This window comes from Cupressus sempervirens, chromosome 3 (assembly GCF_028749045.1).
Source record: "Cupressus sempervirens isolate cs-2001-9-10 chromosome 3, ASM2874904v1, whole genome shotgun sequence".
NCBI classification, from domain to species: domain Eukaryota; kingdom Viridiplantae; phylum Streptophyta; class Pinopsida; order Cupressales; family Cupressaceae; genus Cupressus; species Cupressus sempervirens.
Genome location: NC_143120.1, coordinates 291452499 through 291465031, shown reverse-complemented (window position 1 = coordinate 291465031; position 12533 = coordinate 291452499). Strand labels below are relative to the sequence as shown.

The following is a 12533-nucleotide window of genomic DNA, read 5'->3' as shown; positions in this document are numbered from 1 at the left end:
TAATACATGCCTTGGGTAACCTAATACATGCCTTGGGTGACCTTTTGGGAAGTCTTGATGCCTCGCCTCTGTGAGCATCGCCTAGATCCAATGAATGCTAAGTGTTTCATTCATTCTCATGAGAGGGGTTTGTGTAAACCATTGCTCATGAAACATGGATCTATGAGTTTGACTCAAAAACTATACAGTTAATCCCTGATAGTAATATCGCAACCTAATACAAGGCAGAAGATAACTTATTGTTGGGCTCCAAGATATGCTTGATGCCAAAAGTGCTCACTTGTGGAACTCAATGAAAGGGATGCAAATCAAAACTTAGCAAGCCCTTGGATTTGCACATTGACTTACCTACAAAATTCAACAAGCGTTAAGCTTGACTTGCCTTTTCCCCTGAATTCCATTCATCCAATGTGTTCTTTGTACATCTTGATCGACATTTCATACTCAAGCCCCAAGTTTACGAGCTTTGCAAGTTGAGTGAACATCATAATGTACTTCAGCTCTTCTACGAAGTTGGTGAGGGATTCAGCTAAGGGTTGGAATCTTGACTAACACTTAAACATCCTTCATTTCCCATAAGAATTTGATTCAAGACAACTCTCACACCAATCCTTCCTAAGACCAAGACTCTAAAAACTTTATGACTCGAAGCATTGCCAACCTACTCCAAAACCAACACCAACCAACTATGACTAACCACTAAAGCAAAAGGAAGGGGTCCACATTTGCAATAGGACAATGATTTGAAAATGCCACAACATTTGGTGATTCCACAAAGGAAATGCTCATCAAGATTTGAGCAATAGAACCATAATGGAATTTAGAATCTTTGATCATTTCCCTTTTCCCAACCAAACAATAAGGAAATGCACTTGGAATGGAAAAAAAATTTGAAAAATCTCCAATGCCCTTGCATAGCTGAAAACCCCTATTTCAATTGCACAAATTACAAAGTGCTGAATTGGCAAAAGCAAATGATCATCAATAATGAGTTTGAATTGCCAATCGTGTCTTTAAATGCTTCTCAACAAGAGGTCGAACCACTTAGGCATTTAATATCATTTTATTATATCTTATTATTACTTCGATGTTATGGCACCAAAGACAAAGTCTCATTAAATGCCTTCTTAATATCATTTAAATGATATAACATGTCCACACAATGACTATAAATTACTTCAATAATTGGCCCCATAAATTATAATTTAATGCACTTTTCCATCACTTCAATTGAGGATCATGGCCCCATTGTGTTTAAAGTGACTTTATAATTTACCTTTAATGATTAATTATTAATAAGGTGACTTTATTAATAATAAAATAATATAACTCACACTAATATAATTATTTTACTAAGCCAACTAAAAAAAAGATAACCACTACATATACCATGTATCAAATGGCCATAGGGGGGTGGCTGACTTGGTTGTACGGGGTGGCTAAATTGGTCATATGGTAGGCACTTAATGACCGTACAGTAGTGGTGCAATAAAACGACCATATGGTGAGGAGGAAGATGATGTACAGTCAAAGCGGAAGATGATGTACGGTCAAAGCTAGAAACCGTATGGTGTGGTATGGGGGAACAATATGATGTCCATACGGTAGACTCGAGAGGTTGTACGGTAGGAGTATTGCAAGTTCGTATAGTCAATATGCAGTCTGTACGGTAATGCTTGGGAGACTGGACGGTGGTGAAGGGAAGGTGTCGTGTTGTGCTAGAGATGTAGGATGTGGTGTACGGTGACAAAGGTAATGTAGTATTGCTTCTCCACTAATGTTAAGACTTGAAGTAAATGTATAGAAGACACCACAATATATTGAGATAGTAACAGATAAATATATTCTAGACAAGAATAGTGTTCCGGATTTGCCAGATCCGAAGCAAAGTAAACAACAATGGAATAGGGTGAGGGTGAATCCCACCAAAACCGGAATAGCCAAGTAGGGAAGGTCTTTCACTTCCGAAATGGTGAACAACAGAGAATCCCAACGGGAATTCGTAGTATAAAGAAATAATCTAAATCGCATACCAACGACTACCTACAAGCCGTGCTTAAATACCTGTCTAGAAAACCTTTCTAAGGGCATACAAAGATAGTCGATGGCTACACTTATCTATGGAAAAAAAAAAAAAATGGGTCCGAGATATAATAAATCAATCAGCCCATTAACAAAGGTTTGATTAATAATTTATTTTATGACGGGAACATTGCAATCCTCTCATCCCAAATTTTGCTTGTCCTCGCACAAATGCAATATTGGATGCTTAAGAATGTGCTTGTCTTCCCACATCGCATCATCCAACAACAAGTGTATCTAGTTTACCAAAGATTCCTTCCCTGTGCGGTTCCACAAGGTCTTCTCACGTACTTAAATGATCTTAGCCACATCCAATATGAGCTTCCCTTCTTCATTGAGCAGCGGAAGGCCTGCATCTACCACGATGTTCTATCCCATAGCTTTCTTAAGGCAAGAGACATGATAAACGTTATGATTGTGACTCCCCTCTGGAAGTTCCAGCTCATAGGCAACTTCACCGATGCAGCAAACTACACGATAAGGGCCATAAAATCGTGGCTTCAATTTTTCTTTCCCCTTTACCTTCAATGCGGATTGCCTGTATAGCTGAAGTCTGAGATAGACCAAGTCTCCCACTTCGAAACTTCTCTTGATTTGGTGTCTGTCAACGTACATCTTTTGTTGATTCTGCACCCATTGTAAGTTTTCCTTCAAGCATCTCAGGATGTCCTACCCCTCCTGAAGTCAGTCCCTCGCCCTTGGTGCGCAACTATCACCCAGTACTGTGTCGATGAATGAAAGGGGTTCATATCCGTATAGTGTTTTAAAGGGTGTCATCTCGATGGACGTGGTAAGTGGTATTGTAGCAATACTTCCCTAGGTGCATCTATTTGACCGACACCCATTGTTGTGCCAAACTGCAGTTCTAAAGGTATCCTTCTAGCCACTTGTTCACTATCTCCATTTGTCCGTCTATCCATCTGTCTAAGGGTGGTAACTAGTACTTGGCGACAATTTTGTTCCTGCCAACCAAAATAGTTATGTCCAGAAGATACTAATAAATTGTCCATCCCGATTACTAACAATGTTTTGAGGTAACCCATGTAGACAAAAGACTTCTTTGAAAATAGATCGGCTACCTGTGCGACCTGAAAATATAGTCCTTTCCATTCACCTTGGGAAGTCCAATAATTAAGTCCATCGAGATACTTACCCACTTTTGTTCTGGTATAGGCAAAGGTTGCAATACCTGGCAGGTAGAGTATGTTCGGATTTGTTTTGCTAGCTAACCGCACACTCACTTACATACTACAAAACATCTCTTTTAAGACCTTTCCATGAAACCTCTCCCTTAGTTGTCTGTAAGTCTTGAGGATACTTGGGTGTCTAGCCAAGGGTGAATCGTATACCTCCTTCGAGATTTTATGCTTCAATTTGGATTTAGGCACTAAGTATATTCAATTCTTATAGTAAATGATGTCATCCAACTTTGTACCGATCATCCTGAGTGTTGTCATCCATTAGCTCACAGGAAAATGTGTTTTTGGAATATTCCACTAACAGATGTGCTTTCCAATCAACTAAAATCCAAGTCAGTAAGCAGATGGCGGATTTCCTAGACAAGGCACCTACAACCACGTTGTTCTTTCCCTTCACATATTCCATGTCAAAATCAAAAGCATGAATCTTGCTTACCCATTTTTGTTGCCTTTCGTTCAAGTCATGTTGCTCCAGAAAATATCTCAAGCTATTATGATCAATACGAACGACAAACTTGGCACCCACCAGATACTGTCTGAACTTGGTCAGTGCATGAACGATGGCCAACATCTCTTTGTCATAAATGGAATACAGACGCTCTACTAGTGTAAGTTTCCGACTCTCGTAGGCTATGGGGTGTCAATCTTGCATTAGTACCGCGCCAATGCCTTCTCCGGATGCATCACACTTTAGAATGAATGGTCGAGTGAAGTCAGGTAAGGCGAGTACTGGACAAGTGCTCATTGCTTCTTTCAACTTATCAAAAAGTGTGTTGCACCTTTTCATTCCATTGGAAGGAACCCTTTTTTGTCAGATCTGTTAATGGTGCGCTAAGCTGAGAGAATTCTTTTACAAACCTCCGATAATAACTACACAGTCCAAAAAACCCTCGCAATTCAAAGAGCAATTTCGCAAGGGGGGCAATCAGGGATAGCCTGAATCTTCTCCTTGTGAACCTGTACTCCATATTTACTGACAACATGCCCAAGGTACAATATTTCTATCATACCAAATTCGCACTTGGATCGCTTGGCGAACAAGGACTGACCTTCATGATTCTTGAATCATAGGACTTCATTTAAATGCTTCAGATGCTCTTCCCATGTCTTGCTATAAATAAGGATATCATCAAAGAATACCAGTAAGTACTTAATTGTTTGTTGAAGATGTGATTCATGCATAACTGGAACGTAGCAGGTGCATTCGTTAATCCGAAAGGCATGACTAGAAACTCAAAATAACCGTAGTGACAACGAAAAGCCGTCTTCTCTACGTCTTCTTCCCTCATGCAGTTCTGATGGTATCCGAAGCTAAGATCTATTTTTGACAAATAAACCGCACCATGTAATTCATCCAACAGTTCATCAATCCTGGGAATAGGATATCTATTTTTTATTGTCTTTTTGTTCAACGCATAGTAGTCCACACACATGCTCATCGTTCTGTCCTTTTTGACCAATACTACTGAGGATGCAAAAAGGCTAGAGCTCGAACGGATCCATCCTTTCTCAAGCAATTCCTGAATCATCTTTTCGGTCTTATCTTTGAATTTCTTGGGATGGCGGTAGGGTGTGGTTATGACTGGCTTAGCGCCTGCTTCCAACTCGATAATATGTTCAAACCCCCGATGCGAAGGTATGCCAAGAGGAATGTCTATAAAAAATGTATCATGCGCATTCAAAATATTTTGAAGATCGTCATCTTGGTGAGGTGTTCGTTGCCCTTTTACAAGTTCTACCGAAACAAAACAGTGTGCAACCCATGCAATGTCATCATGCCAAAAAATTGCCTCCATCCAATGTGTTGAAACTTCCTTCGGTCCATCATTGGCCATTCCACGAAGAACAAACTTCTTCCCATCGACAACAAAAAGTGAAGTCCATTCATTCGAAGCTTTGAGTGTATTCATCAAGTGTCTCCATCCACTATATGCCTAAAATAACCTCCATATCATCTAGGTCCACTATAAAGAAATCTTCCATCACAGTGTGGTTAGCATGGTGATACTTAGTTAAGGAACAAGGTGTGTACAAGGCAGAAGGGTCCCTCCCGCAACCTTGACCTGGAATCCTGAGTGCATCTTAGTAGGTAGACCTCTTCATTTCACCAAAGATGAGTTTATGAAGTTTACAGTAGCTCCACTATCGAGCATCACCATGACCCATTGTCCTTGAAGGGTTCCCCGTACACAAAACATCGTACACCTCGGGCTCCCGACTAAGGTGATAGTTCCTCCGCGTCGTACCAATGCTGCAATTTTTCCGTATGGTTCAAACTAACCATTTTTGGTGTCCTTGTGGTGATGGTTGTCTTCGGAGGGTGGATCTTCCTGTTCATCCTCATCATCAGACATGACTTCAATGTAGTGAATTTCTCCTTTCCCAAGGCATTTGTACCCAATTCCCACGATCCCTTGCACTTGAAACATAGTTTCTTCCTTCGAAGCTCCTGTCTGGTAGCTTCGTCCAACAACAGCTTCTTCAACAGAGGTTTATTATCTTTGTTCCTGGGAAACACCGGTGGCTTGAAATGTTGGTACCCTCGAGAGGATAATGTCGATGACGATGCCATACTCTAAGCCTTCTTAATGGCCTCTGACGGGGTGGCAAGATTGAACCCTTTTACCCAACCCTTCAATGGTTTTGTCAGTCTGTCCATGAAGAGCACTATCCGTCTTCTTTCAGAAATGTTCGTAACCAAAACAGAGAGTTTCTAAAATTCCGTAACGTACTAGTCAACCGATCCAATTTGCCTCAACTATGCCAATTCTTTGAAATTAAGTTCTGGATATTTACCATCAAATCGATCTATCAACCTCTCAATGAATTTCGCATAGGTGTTTATTTGGTCATGCCCTAGTGTGATGATGTCGTGATGCCACCATTCATGCGCTACTCCCTCCAAGTATAATGCCGCATATTTAATTGCTTCTTCTTCGGACATTGGATTAAGTTGGAAGTAAGTATCGGCCTTCATTACCCACATTTGCACAGATATGGATCCGGATCTGACAAATGGTGACAGATTCGCATTCATTGTTAAAATATCATCAATTTCCGCCTCCCAAATATCTCATTCTCAATTCTGCATAATCTTTGTAGGACATATCTTCCTCCAAATTGGCATTCTTCTAGTCTTCTCTCAATTGTTCTTGAACTTCCTCAAAGGTTGTCTGTTTTGCTCCATGTGGTGCCTCCATCTTTGGGGTGCAAGACGGCATGGAAGGTCGAGAGCGTGTTAGATGAGGGTTTGCCTTACCTGACACCGAATCAACGCTATAACCATTTTGTTCACCGGATATCTTATTGTTTGCCAATTTCCTGAGAGTTTCTTCCATGAGTCATTGAAAATCATTAATCTGCGCCTAATTCCTCACAAGTTCTCTTAGTAGCGCCAAGAGTTCGGCAATCGTGGGTTCTTGTTCCATTGCCATTCTATCAACCGAATGGGATCTTCTTCTCTTCCGGCTATAAACTCTTATTCATTTTCCACAGGCTGGCAGGATGGTTAGCTCTAATACCACTATAATGTTTTGTTTGTCGCGTGTGCCGAATAGCCAATCATAGAGCACTGAATGGCCATGCGGAAGGAACTGTAGAAAGGTCGTACAGAGTCTAGGGAAAGCAGGTAATGTGGGTAGTACGGTGGAATAGGAGGATATGTGTACGTCGTACGGTGACTGCTGAATGGTCGTACAAAGGTGGTTGAATTGGCTATAAGGTAGGCACTTAATAACTGCATGGTAGTGGTGCAATACAAGGACCGTAGGGTGAGCAGGAAGATGATGTACGGTCAAAGCGGAAGATGATGTGCGGTTAAAGTTGGAAACCATGCGGTGTGATATGGGAACAATATGATGTTTGTACGGTAGGCTCAAGAGGTCGTATGGTAGGAGTATTGTAGGGTCATACAGTTAATATGCAATTCGTATGGTAATGCTTGGGAGACTAGACGGTGGTGAAGGGAAGGTGTCGTGCTTTGCTAGAGATGTAGGATGTGGTGTACGATGACGAAGGTAATGCAGTATGGTATTACTTCTCCACTAATGCTAAAACTTGAAGAAAATGTATAGAAGGCACCAAAATATATTGAGATAGTAATAGATAAATATATTCTAGACAAGAATGGTGTTTCGGATTTGCCAGATCCGAAGCAAAGTAAACAACGACAAAATAGGGAGAGGGTGAATCACACCGAAACCGAAATAGCCAAGTAGGGAAGCTCTTTCACTTTCGAAATGGCGAATAACAAAGAATCCCAATGAGAATTCACAGTACAAAGAAATAATCCAAATCGCATACCAACAACTACCTACAAGCTGTGCTTAAATACTCGTCGAGAAAACCTTTTTGAGGGTGTACAAAGATAGCTGACGGCTACATTTACCTACAGAAACAAAAACAAAAATGGGTTTGACATATACTAAATCAATTAGCCCATTACCAAAGGTTTGATTAGTAATTTATTTTATGGTGGGAACATTACACTAAGGTTTTAAGATATATTAAAAAGGAAGAAGTTTCCCATGTTTGAAGAGATCTAATAGGAGTGGGAATTTTACATTGTGGGGGGGTGAAGAATTATCTTAACCAATGTTTCATTCCCCATTGAAGGCATTTTCTTATTTGATGCATATGGACCTTCATTGGAGCAACTTGTATCAAGAATGTCAATGTGTAGATAAGTATTCATTATCTTTGAGCATTATATTAACTTGCTTATTTGTAATTCTATGCATACTATAAGAGTTATCTGCCTTGATCTTTTCCTTAGTGTCTAAGGATGTTATTGCAGGAAAAGAAGGTTGGTACTTTACCGAATATAGTGCAGAGTCGATTTTATGGCAGCAGCTCTAAAGAAGTTATGATCTAGAATCAATTAGTCATCTGATGATCTGGCTAGATAAAGTGCGACTCATGAAGCGAATATCTTTGATGATTGAGATTATGAGTATCCTTTCATATCAAAAGGGAGTTCAATACTTCATCAGAGACAATGTTATACAAGGAGCTCGGAAGATTGATACTTAGACGAAGTCTAAAATATATGTGTATGTCTGCATGATTGTGATGGGCCTACCCCTATGTACATCATGAGGAAATAATGACTTATCACTAGAAAGTCAAAAGTTTGATATCAGATTCAAAGGGAGCCTGATAGGCATCCTTGGGAGTAGAGAGCCTCTAAGGGAGTACCTACAAGACCTGACTTCCCAAGGATCATTGTTCAGAGGGAGAATTTTGAGGTGTAATCCATTGTAAATGGTATCTTCTCTATAACAAAGAAGTTCTAAGTGAAATTACTCGTAATGCATTCTCCTCTGTGAGAGAGAAGTTGAGGCAAAAGCTTTTGTTCCGCCCTCTAACTTGGTTCATGTTGGTTACTATTTTGCATATGTGGATTATGTCATGAAAAGTGATGATCTTTCGTTGATATATATATATATATATATATATATATATATATGGAGGGTTGCTATTGTAAGGTGACGATCTTATCAATAGCTTGACCTGTTATCATGACAGACTACATTAAGTTGCTATCCCGAAGTGCCGGTAGTCATGATAACGAACGTATCATGATCAAACTACATTAACTTGTTGTCCCAAAGTGTTGGAGATCGTGATACTTGTCATGATATAGTTTATGACATGTTGATTACTAGTTATCTGATTGACTCCATTAAGTTGTTATCCCAGAGTGCTGAAAATTAGATAACTCATATTCTACAAGGATATAACATATTCTTTGGGTAGAGATCAAGGATTTGATGCCAGTGCACATACCAAAAGAATATAAGTATGGTAAATATCATATGATTGATATTTCTTGTTGAAACATACTTCGGATTATATTGAAAAATAACATCTAAGATGATGGATATATGTTGATATCCTTAAATATGTTATTCCAAGAATATCATATTGAAATGATATCTTCATATACTCGAGAGCATAATGTGTTTTATAACAATCCTCCCTAGCTAAGAGGTAGTGTTATGTTTGTAGCTTCAATCGAATTGGTTCGATCATGAGATACATTGTTGATGATAAATCATCATTTAGATAAATATTCTTATATAGATAATATATTATAAATATATATATATATAATATTATAATAAACAATATATATATAATATATATATATATATATATATATATATATATATATATATTATATTACATTATATATTATATTACATTAGATATTATATAATATATATTATATATATGGTTATTTATATTATTAATATATAACTGATGATGATTAACCATAGAGACATGTCTTTTCCTCTCATATTTACGAGTCCTAAAATCTGCATTTGGAAAATACTGATAACAATGGCAGTGTTAGTACATTTGCAGAAAGCGATCTATGTTACTCAATAGTATATGTTATGTTCAACTATTCCATTTATTTGTCTGAGAAATTGTGTTCAACAAAGGTGCATTCATAACAAACCAAACTAAATTAAAAGTTTTCACAATGAAATAAGGCAGCCAATAAATCCCACAAACATATAGTGAGGGTATTCTATAACAACTGTGTGATCCATATTAACATATCTTACAACTATAACACAAAATTGTTTTTAGGAAAACATTGTGTATAAAATCTTTTAGATCAGCATTTCATATCACACGAAGCGATCAATCATCAAAAGCAATCTATTTTGTATTATTGTTCCTGATGATGGATCACTATCATTGAGTGTGATCTGAAACATTGATCTAAAAGATTCCATGCACAGTGTTTCCTAAAAATAATTTTGCTTTACAATATATGGATTGTGGAAAGTTAAAAGCAACAAATACTATGATTGTTGTAATGTGTAATTCAATTGGGATTTCCGTGCCAGAATGAGGCGGCCCATTATTTCTACAAGTATATTGTGAGGTTATCACGTAACGACCATGTGACTATTGTTTACGCATCTTCTAATTGTGATCAAGCATGGCTCAAGTGTTGGAGTTAATGTTCCAACAGTAGTAAATAAATGATTGTTGCACGTGTGGCAAACCTTATTTGAGTTGCTGGTAAAATAAGTTCAATTCAGGTACGAGTCATAGAGTTTTAGTTTGAATTAATAACCAGTTGTAGATGAGTTTTAGTTTGAATTAATAACTAGTTGTAGATGAGTTTGAGTTAGGTGTACATAAGTTCCAGTTGGCTGTCAAGTTTATGTGTGTGTTGTCAATCATGAAGTAGTTTGTTGTCAATCTAATTAGCAGTCATTTAGGAATGTTAGTGGGTCAAGCTAATGTATAAAATTGCATCTATTATTCAATAAAATAGAGCTGGAAGTTCCTTCTTTCTCTGTGTTAAATCTGCTGTTCTATTTTTCTAATATCAAATTCAATCACTTCCTCCAACTCCTCCAACTCTTACAGAAATGTGCTACAAATATTCCACAGTCGTTTACAAATCTAAATATTGTGACAAAATGCAGCCCAACTTCAAATTCCCTTTGCCACAATACGAAAGTGCTAGAAACATTACACGACAATTAGGCAACCAATGTTTACAATGTTAAATTTCCTTTCCCGCCGTCTCATGCCTGTCCCGCCCTTGCCCCCACAAATTAGGAGAGCTAACTCCAACGGACATACGGTAATATTGTTACACAAGAATTGTGTAACACGTAGTTACAAATCTTAAGAATCTGTTAGAGCATAATTCAGCGCCGAATTCCCACAAGAATAAACATACAGTGAGATTGTCACGTGACAATTATGTGACACGCATTCACAAATCGTAAGAATGTGCCAGAGCAAGATCAAGGTTCAAACTCCAGTACCACAATAAAGCGGCCAATAATTCCACCAAAAATGAAGATAAGATTATTTGGCGAAAATTATGAGATCGTTGTTTACAGATCCTTAGAATGCGGTACAAATAATCTAACCAAAAATTTAGCAAGCAAATCTATAATAATCCATAAATATTCGATTGCGCGGAATTTCATTCATACTTCGACAAGCCAAGAAAGCCTATTCCATACAAATTTCATGAAGATCATTGATCCCTTTGCACTGAGAACAAAATTCAATTGCTAGCCTTGAATCAAAAAAAACAAATCGAAAAGTCCTTGTTCTATCTCTCATTTTTCTTTTAAAGGGGACTGTTTAGGGTTTTTAACGAATTATATCGGAAAGTGCAACAATGTGCATGTTATGGAAGTATGAAAGATTGTAAACTTACAGAGAGCTTACCAAAGTTCAGGCGCTCGAGAGCGGAGGCTCAGTAACTGAGATACCATCTTCATTTGCTTATTTTCAAATCAAGTAAACGTGGGCAAACCTTCAGTCACAAATAAAATATATGACGTGATTTTGCGACAAGAAATAACTGATGCGTGTAATTCTCAAGGAGGTGTAACGTGTCCAATGGCGGCAACTTTTTTTATAATCAATGCAAAAGACTTCAAAAGGCTTTTTGCTTTCGACGGTTCGTGGCCAGCTTTTTCAAGTTTTGCCCATTAAATAGAGTAGTGTTATCCAATAAAAGAGGAAATGATTGGGATTGCATTACAATTCATTTAAACTTTGTAATAATCTTTTCTTCATCACATGTAAATATTTTTAATTTGGGATTGACAAATGTATTTAAGTGATTGATGTGGAATTATGTGTAGTGTATCTTGTGCATGATTCATAATATTTTATAATATTTTAGCCAATAGACTATTATGGGTGGAAAACCACCGGTAAAATCTCATTGTCTCATGTCTGAAATTAGTTGAAAGGTTAGTATTCTTATTTCAATTGTGAATTTTGGCAACTTTCCAATGTCTAATCCATGGGTTATATTGGTGATTGTCGATGCATTCAACATGACTAACCTACTATCACTGACAATATTATGCGTACATGCAAGAGAAAGTGCAGGGAGGCAGATGGATTTCTCGAGATCTGGACAACAAGCTATTTGATCTTACCTTTGAGTTGTATCTCAAACCGGGTTAGTCAGTTGTTCTAGATCCTCTCAACAGTCATCCATGATCGATTTCTTCTCTTCGCCCTCAGATGTATTCAAGAGGTGAAAGCATTGGGGGATTTATATGTGTCTTTCAACCAAGGCATCACCCCTCTTAGGAGTTGTTCTTGAGATATGGGTTGACTGGAATCCAACTTTTCTCTACCAATAGCATATTGAATCGACTAGGGAGCAATTGGCACAGTGGCAAAGGCATGAGTAGCAAAAGATACAAATGCAACTTTCCTTCCCCTATTTCAGAGTTACATAGG

At 38.0% G+C, this 12533-nt stretch overlaps 1 protein-coding gene across 1 annotated transcript in view; it reads right to left on the bottom strand.

Moving 5' to 3' along the window:
* The window catches only part of LOC149566108 (NAD(P)-binding Rossmann-fold superfamily protein), a 178746-nt gene extending 167168 nt beyond the window's left edge, over nt 1-11578 (bottom strand). The window contains exon 1 of the mRNA XM_089819539.1: nt 11499-11578. Coding sequence (XP_089675665.1) covers nt 11499-11551 — 53 coding nt within the window. The 5' untranslated portion in view covers nt 11552-11578. The remainder of the gene's footprint in view (nt 1-11498) is intronic.
* Between the last annotated feature and the right edge of the window lie 955 nt (nt 11579-12533).